The 17,745-nt window shown below is 40.4% G+C and overlaps 1 protein-coding gene across 2 annotated transcripts in view; it reads right to left on the bottom strand.

The window, feature by feature from the left end:
* The window catches only part of slc2a13a (solute carrier family 2 member 13a), an 84,763-nt gene continuing 67,018 nt past the window's right edge, over window positions 1-17,745 (bottom strand). For both annotated transcript variants that reach the window (XM_084711490.1, XM_084711491.1), the window contains 6 exons: window positions 9,531-9,694; window positions 9,329-9,449; window positions 4,146-4,271; window positions 3,833-3,951; window positions 3,091-3,243; window positions 1-1,674 (listed from right to left, as the gene is read on the bottom strand). In XM_084711490.1, the coding sequence (XP_084567616.1) occupies window positions 1,448-1,674; window positions 3,091-3,243; window positions 3,833-3,951; window positions 4,146-4,271; window positions 9,329-9,449; window positions 9,531-9,694 (910 nt within the window). In that variant the 3' untranslated portion in view covers window positions 1-1,447. The remainder of the gene's footprint in view (window positions 1,675-3,090; window positions 3,244-3,832; window positions 3,952-4,145; window positions 4,272-9,328; window positions 9,450-9,530; window positions 9,695-17,745) is intronic.

The raw sequence follows: 17,745 nt of genomic DNA, 5'->3' as shown, positions 1-17,745 counted from the left end.
TAAAAAACAAGAAACAAGAAAAGCTAACTACCTAACAAACAGCTCATGTAGATTAGTTAGCAAGTAAGCCCACATTTTTATTACATCAGCTATCAGATGTAACTAGCTAGCTAACACTTGATTTTGTTTAGCCAGCTAGTTAGTAGCTTTAGCTATCAGATGTAACTAGCTGTAGCTAGCTAACCACTAATGTAGATTTTCTAGCTAGTTAGCTAGCGGGCTTCTTTTTACATTACGCAGCTTATACAGGTCCTCCTGCAACATCTTTTAACCATCTTCAAAATGTATTTTTCTTTTCAACATAGATGACCCTAGCACATAGCATATTGACGTACATGAAACAGGAAAGAAGAAAAATGCCAGAGGTAGAGGGCAGGACTTAGGAAGGGTTATTCAGTAATTTGTTGCAAAGCTGATTGATAAATAATATTATTTCAATAAATTAATCAATAAAAAAATAAACCATAGTAACAGAACTTGGATTCCTTTCAGTGCTACTAGATTGGTGAGTGTTTTTGTTTAGGCACCAACTGACAAAACAAGTTTTCTAAACTTGAACATTATACTGTACATCTCTGGTGTTTGCGTTTCATAAAAATATCCAAACGACCACAACCTAGGACTGTCATCAGATGTGGAACTGACATTATTGTGCTATGCTACAAGCTTAAACAACATTTAACTGACATGTGGCTCATATAGAAAGGCATAATGGTACTATAGATCAACAATAAATTACAACTGCAGTCATGTCAACAAAGGTCTTGTGGACACACAAACCTGAGACCACATTTACTGTACCTTTTTAAATGGAATTTGAACAGAAACATATTCAAGCAGAACATTGTAGGGTGGTTGAGTACTTTTTATACTGTATGTACAATATCATATATAAATTATACATGACATTTAGTCAGCAAATGTACAAAATATTAGGGACATCTTTCTTATATTGAGCTGCAGCCCAGGTAAAGTACATCATCAGCAGTGGACTTCATGAGAGATGAAGTGTCCCTTATATTTTGTACATACAGTGTGTTTTCAACAGTCATGTTTCCTGTCCAAGTGTCCATGAAAAAGACACGTCTGTTAAGTGTGGAAAAGGCAATGTTTTAGCCTTCCTTAATTGAGATATGTGTGGGTTTAACTCCAGATTTGCGTCAGTTCACCCTCAATTCAGAGAATAATATCCTGCTAACTGCTCACACAATGTCATTGATTTTGGATTCCTGAAGTGACTGGATTGAAAGTGAACTCACTCACATTACTGATATGAGCAAAAGGCCTTTGAAACTGATTCTTAACCTCTTAACAGGTGAGGGTAACCAGTGGTTTCCCAGCTCACACTCAGAACGACAAAGATATTACAGACCCAACCACTCTGCATGTTTCAATAATCACTGAAGCAAATGAAACACCCAGAGGCAGGTTAGAAATGCTCAAACTCCTAGTCCACGTCGGACGCGTCGTTGTCCGATAGATGGTAATTTGAACCTTTGACTCGGATATATTCCACCTGTCGTCCCTCGTCTGAATCGGAGGCGCCGCAGGAACAAAGCTGGTTCTCGAACAGGGCTTCGATCTCCTCGAGACGCCGGGCTTTGGTCTCCGGGAGGCAGCCATAGATGAAGAAGAAACCCAGCAAAGCCAGGCTGGAGTAGAAGAAAAACGCTCCTGAGAAACAAAAGAGCGCACTGTCACCAAGGACAGCCACCCACAAACACAAGGAACACACTGCCGCAGCTTTTTGAGCGCTGTGTCACTTTACTAAATAAGTTTTCTTGTTCTCATTTATCAACAGGAAAAGAAAAACTGGTGGTGACAGCAGATCCTGAGGGCAATGAATGCTGGATGCCCACGAACCTCTACACTTTTAAAGATAAGGGTTCCAAAAGGGCTGAGGTAGGTTCTACCCAGAGCCCTGTGCTTCTAAAAAAACCCTTTTTTGAAGAAAGGGTTTTAAGGGTCCTTTTCCACCAACATGGAACCAGCACCGTTCTGGCTCAAGCATCCTTAGAACCTTTTTTTGGAAAAATGTTATTCAAGGATTGTTGAAATCCTTAAAGAAAGAAGGGTTCTGTGTAGAACCTCTCATCAGAGGTTCTGGTTGAAAAGTTTGACAGATATTTCAAGATATGACCCTTTGTGTGTGGTTCTAAGTAGGACATTCTGAAAGGGTTCCAAGTGCTACCTTCAGAAAAGGTTCTACTAGGAACTAAAAAGAGTTCTCAAGCCAATTAGCCCTTTATGGTTCTGGTTAACACCCTTATTTCAAAGAGTGTACACAGATGTGAGTGTGCAAACAGATGAAAATGTTTCTCCAAATTGAAATATTGCTTTCAGGCTCAGCATACAATAACTTAAAAGTGGAAAAACATGCCCTCGCCAAAACGACATTACTGCAGTGTTAAGGCACCTAGAAACAAGCCTTCATACTGAAACACCGTGACAGGTTTAATGAGATTTCTTGCCCACTGTGACCTCTATTTTCTTCTTGTCAGAGCAGAATGACACTTTGAAGCTACAACCATGTGCGAATTATGCTAAATACCATTACTGTTTCTATGACAACATCATTATGTTTTTCGTTCTTGGTGAATTATTCTGATAAACCAGATGAGCAAGTCAAATCGATCATTAACCCCGGCGCATCTTCAGGATGCCTCCACAATCACCCCTGATGGATCGATCGCTAGCTCCCATGAAAGGTCAGTTCCTTCCTGTCTGAGGAGAAACCTGCTGTTGAGACACATTGACTGAGGAGGTATAGATGAAGGACGGAAAAAAGGAAAAAGGTTTGAAACACCTTGGGGTATCAATCAGCTGTCAGCTCCTTGTTGGTTTTGACATAAGGTAAGGATGAATGCATATTACACAATATCTGCCGAAAGGGTTGGATGGTAAGGATCGGCAGCATTGGATAAGGACTGACAGCGTCAGTAACTGGTTGTGATCGTTCTTGACCAGAGTGTTTAGTCTTATTTAAATTACATGAGTTCACCTCCTTTATCTCCTCGTTTCACAAAAAACAAAGAAGAAAAGCTCTAAAGGTAATTTATTTGCTCAAAATTCTGCAGCCCAGAAACTTACCATAGTAGGTGAAGTACTGAGCCACGTGGAGGAAGGTGAGAGAAACCAGGATGTTGAAGGTCCAGTTGACTCCGGCTGCACAGGCGTTCCCTGTGCTCCTCGCCCACAGAGGGTAGATCTCTGAGTTGATGGTCCATGGCATGGGACCCATCCCTGAGGACATGGAGACAAATTTCAACAGGAAGGTCAATAGTGAGATATAGTATATCTTGGGTTGGTTGACTCCTACACATAGAGATCACATTCCACCTGTCCGCACTCGTGTCTTTTGTATGAGAGGACAGTCAAAGCTTCAATATGCATTGCTAGGAAACAGATGTTGGAGTATCTACTGCAATGCAAACAACTGCCAGATGTAAACAGTGAAGGTCTGCAAAGGTTTTTTGTACAGTACAGTGTTGTGTCTTTTTGTCTAGCCTGGTCTTTCATGTCAAAAGATGCATAGCATAGTGTAATGGTATTGTAACTGGGTGATCTGGGTTCAACTAACTATATAAACCTAATAAGGAAACAATAAACCAGATACTAAGTTCAAACTTGAGACTTGTTTTTAGCCTAGCAGTTGTTCATGTCTTTGAGCTACCTATCAGCTGGTTAAGAGGATAGAGCATATAGTCATAAATATGCATTAAAATCATACTGGCATGGCTGAAGCAGCACAGTAATGATAAGTATAACTGCAACCAAACACAAAAGTTGAATCAAAGAACAAAGAAAAAAAAACACAGGCTCAATTTGTTACCTGGAGCAAAAGCAGCCAGGTAGAGCACCAGACCCAGTAAAACCAGCCAGGAGAAGGAGGTGGGACAGTAGTTGTAGGCCCAGTAGGTGTGATCTCTCATCAGGCTGGAGTTGGAGCACCTGGAAGAAGGAGGCACACTCATCGGCTGTTGTTAATCATTCAAAGTGAAATGTGTCTTTTCACATTAAGCGGTTGGATTTGATCAAAAGCTCTAAACACATATTCTAATCCTGTTCTTCCACTACAGTGTTCCCTCCCTCTGCTGCATCCTAAACACGCACGTACTGTACTCGCTCAGCATCCTGTGACTCACCTGCCCCATGCTGCTTGCTCAGTGGAGGCCTTATTGACTGGTACACAGGAGGAGGTGAGGAGCGCTGAGCCATTCTCACGGTAACAGAAACCACATCCAGGGTCCAGCATGCACGGCTCACACAGCCTGCGAGCAGAAACATTAGCTATAATTTCACTGAATGCAATCAATCACACAGCACAGTAGCTCTTGGAGTCACTATCATTTACTTTTCATTGTCTTTTTTTTTTTTTTGAGTGACATCTGTAGTATACTGAAAAACATTTATCTGCCTATACCACTTCACAAGATGGGACCATAACAGAAAACAACAGTCCACCTCCTCTAATTAAGACTCTAATTGAGATTTCCCTCATTACCCAAATTCAATTAATGTATGCACTGTTCTCCACATACGGGAAGAGATTAATCAAAATTATGCACCATCATTACATCTTTATCCTGTTTTATCTCTCTGTCATGTCTTTGTTTATTAAAAGTACATCTTGTCATGTGCTACAGTCAGTTATGTGATTAGCAGTCCACATGTAAGATGGTTTCAAGCGCTGACCTACTCACAAATTAAATTTTCACAAGGACACACTGTGTTGTTCGTGCATTGTCATCAGGATTGTTCTTGTTGTAGTGGCTGATGGAAGTGCACGAAATGTGTGTCTTTTGTTTCAGAGGTCTATTTTTGAAGTCCCTGTGCAGGGCACCTTGCTCTCATTACACACTGATGTCACGTAGGCTAAAATAAAACCATGTATTAGTGCCACAGGGAAGCTAAAGTAAATACTGTGGGAAGGTGAGGGGAGACGTTCAACAGCTCAGCAACAGCTAAAACTCAGAGGGTGACGTTTGAAAATGTGTATAATATTGGTCATATTAGGCTTATGTACGGCTTGTGTGTAAAACCTTTAATAAAATCTATTATTCAGTGGACATGTGACTAGAGGAAAACGAAAAGGAATGGAATTAAGTGAGTTTATCTGCACTAAGCTGCAGGTTGTACAATTTTCCCACTGTGTGGAAGCTGCCCCTGGATGGTACTATATTTAGGATAACATTAGCAGCTCTGCCCTGTTCTTTATTACATTTTGGGCAGGTTTACACAACATCATACTTTACTGATACTAGGACTAACTAGGGACTGCAAAGATATTAAAAAAACAGCATCCACATCCAAAAACTGTGACTACTGGGTGCTGGACAGAAATGCAAAAAGTATAAAACTAAGTCTCCGTTTTATATTCCTGTCCATGGTTCTGAATTGGTTGGGGTTCTGCCTTTAAAAGGCTACTTTCTGTTCTTACACCAAACAACATTTCAAGCAATTTTACTGTCACAGACAAATTTCCAATATCTGAATAAAATCATGAGAGTTTTACTTCAGTTGGTGCACTGACCCGTCACCAGAGTCATTATGGGTTAGGGTTAGCAACTGAAGGGAGAGTGTACTTCCTGACTAATTGGCCTTCGGCGCAATGGGTGTGTGGTTTCAGAACAATGGAATTTTGGTCCACTGGGACACTTTTTGGCCTATGGGACCTAAAGCCTGGCTTCAGCCTTGGGGTTTTAACACAATACCATGTATGTATCCTTCAACTGCACATATATAAGACCCCTTCTACAGTTGGAAGAATTACACGATAAGTCAAAAAAGCATTTCAACCAACTCATGGAGCTAAAGTTGGCTTAATTAGCTAGCAAGCTAGAACTAATACATTTTGGTAGTAGCAGTTGACATTTCAGCTGGTAAAATTAATGGTTCCTGGCTAGAAATTTGGACACTGCCTTTGTCCATCTCTGTCTGAAAGGACTGCTTGTTTGAAAGATTACTGAGAAATCTGAATGGCCGTCAGCAGCTGATGATTTCTGCCTGGTTTTAGCCTCAAGCTTTTAGCATTACCTCTTTCACGGGTTTACTGTTTTAAAAACAAGCTAGCTGGCAGCATTAAACAATCAGTCGGAAATGCATTTTCAACCAACTCATGAAGCTAATGTTAACATAATTACCTAGCTAGCTGGAACTAACTAAATCTGCAAGCTGGAGTTGACATTTCAGCTGGAAATGTTGATGGTGACCGGCTAGAAATCAGGACCCTTTCTTTTAAAACAATTAAGAATTCTGAGTGGTCAATCTGCTGACAAAATCATGTGAGATGCCTGTGGTGGCTCTGGTGCTCCTGTGACGCTGCCGTGGTCAGCGAGAGGACGTGTGGGCTCAAACAAAGTAAAGTGAACTCGATGAAGCCACTGTAGTGTGGTAAAAGCACTCATCTCTTCAAATTACCTCAGTGTTTGTGTTTGTTTGTGTGTGTGCGCGCGGTGGCGTGTGGCCTGTTACAGTGTGTGGGAGCTGGACGGCGAGTCCATTAGGCGCTGTTTGTTGTTATGATGAAAGGCCGCTGTTACACACGAGTTTCATCTTGTGTTCGTGTAAGTGAGAGTAAATTGGGACACAGAGGCACCTGATCTCCGGCTTACATGAAACACACTGTTCTGTGTGTGTTTGCCTTTTGTTGCCACTGAAGACAATGAAGTGAACTGCAGTTTAGTACTAAGGTTTGTGAGAAAAGCCATATAGACATGAACAATATTTACAAAACATCTTTAGAGTATTGTTTCCAAGACAACTCATTGTTTTATCCAGTTATTAATAGGTCGGTCAGAGGAAACACAATAAATCGTGTATCTAGAACAATATGACTCAGACCATATCTAATGTCAGAGTTTCTGTTATCTGGTAATTACTGTTTTTTTCTTTTACCAGGAAAATCTATGTGAGTGTGAAATATTCGAATCTCTCCAGTCATAATATCTGGTGAAAAATAGATGCTATCACAGTACATTGTGATTACGATGGCTTGAATTCCACAACAGCCTGAGAAGTCCTCATCAGGGATTTGGGTGAATCTGTTCTCGGGCCAAATTGATCAAAAGCCACAAACAACCAACTATGTCACTTATTTTGGTGAAACAAAATCATATTTTATGGAGAAAATGTTTTCTGGTCTTCCCTCCGATGTCGCCTAGCTGCTCCGCCTCACCTCTCTGTGACAGGGATGCACTGATATCACTTTTTTTCAGAGTACTTACATTTACATACGCTGATACTGAGCACATAGTACTTAATAACGCCATCAAAGTTCTTATAATGACTTTAAAAAATGTGTTTTATTTTCATCAGATGTTCTTCACTTTCTAACAAATTGTTGTTGCTGTTTCCTGCTGGTTATCTAACACTAACTATTGTTTTAAGAGTTAATTAGTTCCTATCTTCCATTGTTTATGAGGGACAGGTGAGAGTGACGACTCTGCTGTGAAACCCAAAGAGTAAAGTTGGCTGTACTGTACTGTCATGCTGTTTTGGTGAAGATTAACAGGAGTATAAAGAGTATAGGAAGAGAAGAGGGTTACAGACTTGTGGCAGCTGTGTTTTTTTCTTCATCTTTGGATTAATTAGCCCAAGCGTTCAACTAGTTCACACTTTGCGGGACTCTGCCTTAATATATTCTGGCACTAATTTTGAGTTTGAGTCTGAGTGCTGAAAAATATAGAGATCTTTATTAATGTATGTGTGAAAACCTGCAATAACGTCTATGAAAATATCCTTTTAGAAGAGGTTTTATCCTCTGGAGCTCTCCACCACTGAGTGTGCTCTCTGGATTGATATTCTGACATTGCAAAGTATTGAGTGCTTTTACAAAGAGCAGAAGTGCTCCGAGGTGAATAGTGGTCTCGCCATAGCTCTCAGTGTTCATCTACACCTGTGCATAATGTGACAAAGTGTGAATAATGACACTTCATATCAACCTCTGTGAAGAGCAAGCGGAGTACTCCTTCAATCTCTCCAATACTTCCTCTGGTACTCTTAAAAAAGTTTCTAATTATTAAATAAACATCTCAAATGTTTGCAGCTCAATCCTCAGAAGACGCATGAATGTTGAATTATTCAGTATCTAAACACAATACTTCTGTTTTATTTCTGAGATGGTAATAAGCAGCAGGAATAGTCCCAGGGCTCAAACCAATCAATTTTAGGTGCTGAGCAGTTTTTAACAGCTCTTATTTAGACCATAGTATCAGAATATGTGGGATAACGGTGTTCCACATGACATAATGTACATGAGACTGTCACAACCATGTCATGGCACCTGTCATGACCACAAAGGAGTATTTATGAATGTTTATGACTGTTGTCGTTAAGTGTTATTCAGTCATTTACATCATATGTAATGCACAGATGACATTGTTTGAGACGTCTTTGTTATGACAACTTGACCTTAATCAAACCAATATTGTCTTCATTATGAGACAAATGTTTTTTTGTTTTTTTTTTAATGACAACTTGACATTAACCAAGACAATACAACCTGTCAATGTCTTTGTCATGACAACATGACATTATCAAACTTAAAGATGCTATTTATCTATATGTTTTAACATTAAATTATACTGCCATATATGTGGTTGGTTTTGACACTGGCTGTCATGAGACCATTATAAGTGTGTCATGACCACTTCATATAAAGATGTCATTAAATGTTATACAGCCAGTTTAACGACAGAGTGCAGTACCATGGTGATTTAGCATACAGAGTAAAGAGCAGTTTACTTGTTGCTAAAATAGGCTATCCACTGTTTGCTGTAATCTGTAGCTGGTGTTAGCTAGTTAGCTCAGTTAGCTGTGGAGCTAGCCACCTAATTAGCAGAGGAGTCAGAAACCAAACCCAGAGAGAAAACCACTTGAGTTCTGTATTTCCTGTCATCAAACTGGCTCAGTTTGTCATTTTTGTCTTGATTAATGTCAAGTTGTCAGAACCACGACATGATTGGTTATGTTTAATATCAAGCTGTCATAACAAAGACATTACTGGCTTGATTAATGTAAAGTTGTCAGAACAAACACGTCAAACCATGTCAACTTTGCATTAAAATGACATAATGTACCGAATGACACTTAATGACAATGGTCATAATCATTCATAAAGACTCCATCATGGTCATGATGGGTGTCATGACATGGTTATGACAGTATAATGAGAGTCTTATGCACACCCCATTAAAAAAGTGATGCTGGCTGGTAGCGAAAGAAGATGATAAAAGGTTTATGGTTCATAGCAGAGCAGACAGTTTCCCAGCAGCACTGGGTCCACTGTAACTTGGAACCAAACTGAACTGTAGAGGTTTGTACTCACTGGTATTTAGAGCAGGTGGAGTTGGCCATAGCTGGGTCTAATGGATGGAAGGTGACAGGAGGACTGTGCTGGGCAGACATCAGAAAACCGAAGGCCAACAGACTCAAACTCAAACATGTGCCTGTCAAAAAACATGACACACACAACATGAAAAAAATGACCATTCGGATCTGAAGATGTCGCTACCCGATGTGTGACTTACCTATGATGCTGCCCAAGGTGAGCTTCCGACGGCCGACTCTTTCCACCAGCCACACTCCCAGCAGAGTGAACAGGAAGTTGGTGAGGGTGGTGAGTCCAGCCAGCCAGATGGCCAGCCTGTCGTCCCGCACTCCTGACATCTGCAGAATGGTGGCGCTGTAGTACCTGTGGGACACAAAGACAGAAAAAAAAAGAAAAAGTAAGTGTCATTGTCACATTAAAAAACGATTATCCCAATCCAATAGAGAAGTTTTGAAAACACTCTGCTCTGTCCTGTGTGACTTCCCCATACACCTCATCAGATGTGCGCTGAGAAGACCATTACCATTCTAACATCTGCACAGTAACCCTGTAGCTGGAGCTAGCAATTGGCTAGCTTAGCTTAGCAAAAAGACAGGAAATAGCTAGCTAGCCTGGCTCTGTCCAGGGGTGACTAAATCCACCTATCAGCATCTCTAAAACTTGTTTATTAACACCTTATATTTTGTTTGTTTAATCTGTACAAAAACTGAAGTCTAAAAATTACAATATGCTTTACATACAATTAACAACAACTTTAGACGCCACAGAAGAAAACATTCAACATGTTGCTGCCATTAAATTGTACATACATGATGCAGGGATACCCAGAAAATTATGGAATTATCCTCGCCACATAAACATGTTTGCAGTAATAATACATACGTCTCAAAAGAATTTTCTGAAAAAATTAATATGAGCTAATTAGTCAAGACAAGTTGGCAAACCAACCATAACATCTCTTCTTAAAAGCCAACCACTCATCCACCAATCATGTCCTCTCTACTTGAGTACCAGCCACTCATTTAGAGACAGTTAGCGATCAGCTATAAATAGCCTCTCACCAGTCACTTTCAATGGCTCTTCCCCTCTCTTTTTCTCTCCCTCTGTCACAGTATAATTATACTTGCAGCTCTGGCACCGTGTTGCTCCACGTAGGCAGATTACCTCCAATCATCATCAACACGGCTCTAAACAGGCTGTGGTCAACAATGCAGACACCTGCATGTGGTCCATTTCCCACTTAAATTAGCCTATGATTTGATGTAACTATGATCGGGGGTACAAGTACACATATGACGGCCATGCAAACACATGCACCTGCAAGGACTCTATTTAAGGCATCATTATGGAAATGATGTGCTCGACTGAGGGAAAAACAGGTACTCTTAGCCACAGAGAGGTGCGTACACATGCACACAAGCTGCATACAAACACATGGCATTCAAAATCCCTCAGAGAATGCAACACAAATACAAAGAAGGTACTACTCATTAAACAAAAATCCAAAATAAAAAGTCTCCAGCATTGTGTGCCTCTCCGTGTCTCTACAGGCGACTCAGAATTAGCATTCTGCTTTTCATCTCTTCAAAAGAATTGTTATCTCTCTCTTGCTCTCTCTCCCCCCCCAAAACAAAGACATTCAATTGAGGGATTTGCATAATAACTCTTTACTTTTCTGTCATGGTATCCACTCAGACAGAACGAGAACAGGAAAAGACATGAGATGGCATAAAATTCACCGTTTTAAAAGCTTGACCTGCACTCGTGCAAGTTTTGACAGGTGATTAAAGTTACAGATGGCCTTATTCATCATCTGCAAATTTAAAGGGATAGTTTGGATTATTTGAAGTGGGGTGGAGTGAGGCACTTATGGATAGTCAGTGTGTCACCTACAGTAGATGCTTTTCAACATGCCCCCAGTTTGGAGACGCAGAAAGGAGTATCAGCACAGAACCTGAGTAATGAACTGCTGTGGAGTCAGCTGCAAATTTTAGCCACTTAAAAAAAGACAGATAGAAAAAAATCAATATCAATTTAAGTGTACAATATATTTAGAATATTTTCTCCACTTTACCTTAAGACAGGCTATTCCAAATGGAAACTGCTGCCTATCATTCTCTCTTGCTCAACTCCGTTGGAGAAATCAGTGATTTTATCTCACAGAACATGGAAGTTGCTCGTCTGCCACTGCCTTGATTTGTTAGCTTGTTTGTGTTATTGTGTTACTTTTGTGAAATTAAACTAACCTTTTAAAACACTTAAGTCACACAAACAGTATAAATAATAGGACACACAAAATAACAGATTGAGGCAGTGGTAGACCAGCAACTCCCGTGTTCACTGTTTTTGTCAGTGGAGTCTGGTTTAGCAAGCATATTTGCTGATTCAGTTTACTGACATCACTAGTGATGTCACCCAGGGTATAAATACAGAGACTGATGGACTCCTCCCTGTTTTTGTCCTTGGTCCAAACAATAACATGAATGAATTAACCTGAGTAACGCAAAACAAACCCAATAAACGATGACTAAACTTAACAATTACTTGTGCGTATTTTACTTTAACCATAAATTTTGGATATGAAATTGATGAAAATGGGACAAATGGTGTGATCTTACCCACTTTGTCACAATAAATAACATAAGTGAAACTAACTGACAGATCGAGGCAGCGAAGGACCAGCAAGAACAGACAGAGCAAGAAACAGCAATTTTTTAGCTTATATAACAGGAATTTCCCATCAGAAAAGGCTGACCGACAACAAGGTATAGCAGTGAAAATACACCTAGTGTACATGTAAACAAAAATACACTGACATACATATGCGTACATTGCTTAGCTTCACCTTAGCTTACACCTGCTGCTGACTATCTGACTATCAATAAGAACCTCATACTACCCCACACATACATGTACTGAACGGACACACACATGCAGACGCAAATACACGCATACACATTCAGAAACACAAGAGTGCGTTGGTTTTGGAGCAGCTGCGGGAGTAAAAACACTATTTCTGTTCTCAGCAGTGCAGCCTGCTGTGTTCCATCTCCAGCCCTGCATTTTACTGATTGCAGCACACACACACACTCACTGACTCGAAAACTACTGTGAATAACAGCCTGCGACGAAGCGATCATTTTTTTCTGACCACAGTGCCAAGAAGTGTATCTCGTGTTAAAAGCATCTCAGAAATGGAACCTCAGCCTTAAAAAGCCCCCGACAGACACTCACGGAGTGATCTTGAGCCTGCCTAATTTCTGATAACTGTCATCATCCATCCTCTGCACCCTTGTATACTCCCCCGAGTACTCCTGTGAAAAGTGTTAAGTTGTTATTTTCGTAACAGGTGACTGAATCGCTGTCTGCGGGAGAAGAAAAGGCAGCACCTTGAAAATATTAGTGTGCAGCTTCATTTGTGCTCGTGCTAATTCTGTGTCTCCCTGCAGATCTGCAAAGAGCATCAGCTTTGCTTATGAGCCAGCTTTTTTTGCTCATCATCTCACAGCCTCAAGGGGAAAAATAGTTGGAGACAAACCGAAATTTGGGTACAAGAGATCAGTGCATGAAGAAGTGCTGCTCAGCACTCTCATGGAAATATTCTCCATCATTATAATGGGTACACACAGACAGAACACTGTGGTACAGAAAGCTGTTGAGTGTTTGTTTATATTTTCTTGCTAAAAATGTGCACTTAATGAGCCAAGGTATTTCTTTGTGAGTAGAATCGGTATGAATGACAATGATGTCTGTTTTATGCTGGAAATACAAAGGTTATATTTTAATAGTGGCGATATACACTGGCTAAAAGTGAAAAAAGTTAAAGGGACTGTATGGATTATTTGAAGTACAGTTGTATGACAGAAATTTTGATAGTCAATCTATCACCTAAAAGAGGTGGTCAGCAAGCTTTCAGTCTGTAGAAGCAGAGAGGAGTACCAGAGCGGAAGACAAGCAATGAACCTCTGTGGACGGGGTCACCAACAACATAATTTAACCATTTAAAAAGGGTCCATATAAACAAAATATCAGTTAAAGGGTAGACAATATTTATTAGGATTTTTCACGGCTTTACTGCAACCTTTTCTAATGGAAAACCACTGTTACATGAGCGAAATATTGCTTTCTCCAAAGCCACCAAACTCCATTGGCAAAATCACTAATTTTACCTTTCAGAACAGAGGAGTTGCTTGTCTACTGCTGCCTTGTTTGTGTTATCGTGTGACTTCTGTATTTTAAAATATTATATCAGATTCACCAAAGTCACACAATAACACTCACTCTCTACCGTATCAAGGCAATGGTAGACCAGCAACCCCTGTGTTCTGTGAGGTAAAATGACTAATTTCACCACTAGAGTTTGGTTGGTTTGGGGAGAGTGGTTTTTGGATTATGTAACAGCGGTTTCCTAAAAGAAAAGGCTCTCTGACAGCAAAATAAAGGGGTGAAAATATTCTACATATAAATATATCTAATAAATATGAACTAACCTTTTAAACTTCTTGCTTAATTTCTAGTTTTTGGAATGCCTTCTCTATGATATTCATGATATTGCAGATTTATATTTTTTGGCAGTGCTGCAAGCCAGAATGGGACAGGTTTAAGCTGTCACCCCTGATAGAAAGTGACACCTCTCAGTCTGAAACTCCCACTTCTTGTCAACTATTAACACAAATCGCAAAGTGACAAGAAATACTCCTTGACAGTAAAGCAGGACCTGAATGACACACACCTCCGAGGCAGTTCCAGATGCCGGATAAAGTGTCAAAAAATATACATCTTCTTCATCTTGCTTTTCATTTGATCCTGTTAGACACAGACCAGCCTTTGACAATAAACCTAAAAAACCCTTCATCCATATGAACATCTGAGTGGGAGAAAAGGGTACAGTCTTTCATTGAACAGTGACAACTGTGTTCACAATGGGAGCTGGCTTTAATCATAGGTTGTCATTTGGGGGTCAGAGATCAGTCAGGACTGGATATGGTCCAATTACCTGGACCTCTGGGAGCTGCAGTGAATTGCTGCTGTCCTGCAGTGATTTTATCAACTGCGCTGAGGGGATGAAAATGGAAAATGCTGCCATTATGCAGCCATTCTGTGCCTTTCAATTTGGAGGATTAAGCTACCTGAAGGGTTGTTTTTACTCAACACTTTTTTATGGAGTCGCCTGGTTCTTCATCCACCAAGATCCAGGATGTTTTCATTCTGAGCAGTTGTTAATTAAAGCAACATTATGCAACTTTTTGCCTTAAAATAACGGCTTTGTAATCATTTTCATGGTACACTGACTACACTAACTTGTAATAGGCAGAATGGTGCCTCTGTCATTCCCACTCCGAGCACAAATGCCTGTTCTTGCGCTATGTAACTTTGGCTGAGTGGACAAGAAATAAAAACTAGAAGAAAAAGTTTGGGAGGGACGAGTGAACTGGATGGACCCAGTCTCCAAGGCAGCACTGATGGTGTGTCAGTTCAGCCTCAGACTGAACCGTGCACTCAAGAGACTTTGGTTGTTTCCTGTCTGTATGTCTGTGTGCACTCATGAAGTAAAGTACATCAAATTAGAGCAGAATTTGATATGACTCGGGATATTCATTCCTCCAGACGCTCTGCCTCGGCCTCCGGCTTTCAGAAGCCGGCTGTGGGTAAGCTGCCCTCTGCTCTGCACAGTCTTACCACACACTCTGCAAAGCAGTGCAATAACGTGCATGATCATGGTTTATAATTTTGGAACTATTCATAGAGGTCAGGCCTATAATACATACCAATAAATATAACCATAGATTAGCAATTTGCCCTTGTATATATATATGAAAAAGGTAACAAAAACAAGAAGAAATGTGAAGAAATATAGTATTCTTAATGTTACAGTCAATAACAGGTTAATGTTTCCACCAGGAGTATGAGTTAGATCTAGAGATTCTAGAGAAACTTTGCATTTCACTTTAGTCAACTAAATCCACTGTCAATTACAACAAATAAATACAACAAAAATCTTATTATATTTAGTTGACTAAAACTAGACTAAAACTAAAACAATTCAGATGACTAAATGAAAGGCAAGTCAAAAGACTATGAATAAAAAGAAGCAAGATTTGCCATAAAACCGTACGGCACTACGTCACACACCAACAGCTATGGGTCTTCACCGAGCTTTATGAAGAAGCTGATTCTTTGCTTGGTTGGAAGGACAGTCTAAAGAGTCAAAGGCGCAGACAAGACTGAAACTGCTGACTGTCGGTCTGCTCACACCGGGATTTAAAATTTTGCTGCAGAATATATTCATTCCAGTGGAATTACTGTGATCAGAGGATCCAATGGAGGACGTGAAATTAATCTGAACAAATGTTTCCCGAAGACTAACTTTGGTGAACTCTGATATGCAAATTTGCGCTTCCGACCAATGGCAAACAGTATTGACAGTGCTGACCACTGATAGAACAAAGAGCCAAAGAGTCCAAAATACAGGAAGCTGTGCCGCACAATACACTTTCATTTAACCTCCTCTGTCACAGTAAAACATGTTTGTAGATGGTTATGAGGTAAAATCCTGATGATCAGACCGTATTGAAGTAATTTTGGTTTGATAAGTAAAACCTCCACAAAGTGATCATCTTTACCTGAGCTGGTAAAAAAAATAAATTATAGAGGTAGTGGTTGAGTGTCGCACTCTATTTCCTGTACACACCACACACACACCAAGCAACAGAGATGTCATCTGTCTCCGTCCTGCTAACACACTCAGGCACACCGTCATTGCACAAACACACCCACTGTGTTTTACATAAGAGACCCTGCAGAGCGACGGTGCGAAGCAAACATGAGAAGGTGTGATCCGGCCCTGACCCTGATCTAAAAATGGAAACGCGGATCCACGCTCCTGTCACGCCTCGATTCCAAACCTCTCATTCAGGACATTAAAGGGGAGCGACAACTCCAGCATCAGGGAAGAGGGAGACGCAATGAGAGGAGAGAACTGAGATAGCTGTAGGGAGCAAACGGGTGAAGAGTGACAGGTAGAGGAGACAATATAATGGCACTGACACGTTTCACAGGTTCTTTTATGGATCCATTTTAGTTCTTGTATCACATGTCGTCAACTTGTCAGGTAGTCACTTACACCAGCTCAGAGTGGAATAAATCAAATCACTGAAACCAGACTCCAGCCAAATATGTTTTTTAGACGTGGTTGGTAAGTCTGTCAATCTCCTTCTGTCAGTGTCTACTTCACATCACCACTGAAAATAAATATTTGCACAGGAGACTCATCGGATGAGTGCAGCACTTGTAAAATGAATACAGGCCTGATTGCTGTTTCGCTCCCCGCTGTTCTTAGCCAATTTCACATGGGTGGTGGTGAAAAGAAGTCGCTGACTCATGGTTGACATTTACTGACACATTACTGGATCATCTTGGAGACTGCTGACACTTTGGAGTACACAACATGAGGTCTTTAAGGACCGCACTGGTGGCTTTGTATTTTGAAGCCCCTTAGCCGTAAATGACTCCTTACTTTTCTGCAAACCACTTTCCAAAGTTTCACACAAGTTTTACAGTTGCTTTGCTTTGCATCAGACAGAGACCTTTTTCAGTTATTTCTATCATAGGCTAAACCTAAAAACAATTTGTTTTAAATGCCTCATTGACATGATTAAATCTTCCTGACAAGCATTTTTTAGCTTACTTTGTGAGGCAGCAGGAGTCGCAAGATCCATCTTGCCAGGCTTCAAGTTATCCATTTGTGTCCATATGTGCATTTGTGTGCATCTTAGGAGGGACTACTGGCTACTGTTTTTTGAAAGTGCCTGCCCTTCTAATGAGGACTTCCCAGATGTTTTTGTGTAACAAACCATCTGGCGTGTCAGGTTATTCTCTAGCAGTGCCAACAATGATCACAGTGCACAATCAAAGTCCCTTGGGTGCTCCCAATGGTCAGTCCAACTCTTGCTTAACCCAACAAATTGACAAAAGACTTGACTTTGTCTTGGTATTCATGGCTTGAGACAGATGACTCAAAAGGCTCAAAATGACTCAAAAGGACTAAGTTGCATTTTGGTTTGGAAAAATGGTTGGGTGATTTCTAGTGCAACCCACTAGGACGCGGTAGACCAGCAGAGGACAATGCACAATTCAGCTATCATGGAAGGCACTTGTCCAAAAATAATAATAATAATAATAAATTTTGATTCAAAGATTATGTTGATGAAAGTTAGTAAGAAGAGAACAGCAGTAAGGTGATCTGCAACTCAAAAATCCCACCCAACTTCATCCATCACCATAAAACCCTTCAAGAAAGGTACATGAACGTGTCTTTTTCACAATTTTGTATGAGTTGACGTGTGACTGGCTTGACTTACAGCAGGGACTGGACTTGATTCTCACCACAGTAACTTGGGACTTGCTTGAGACTT

The sequence above is a fragment of the Lutjanus erythropterus genome, chromosome 22, assembly GCF_056507025.1.
Source record: "Lutjanus erythropterus isolate fLutEry1 chromosome 22, fLutEry1.hap2, whole genome shotgun sequence".
NCBI lineage: Eukaryota > Metazoa > Chordata > Actinopteri > Lutjaniformes > Lutjanidae > Lutjanus > Lutjanus erythropterus.
The sequence above is the reverse complement of the archived record's forward strand: the minus strand, read 5'-3'. Positions and strand labels throughout refer to the sequence as shown.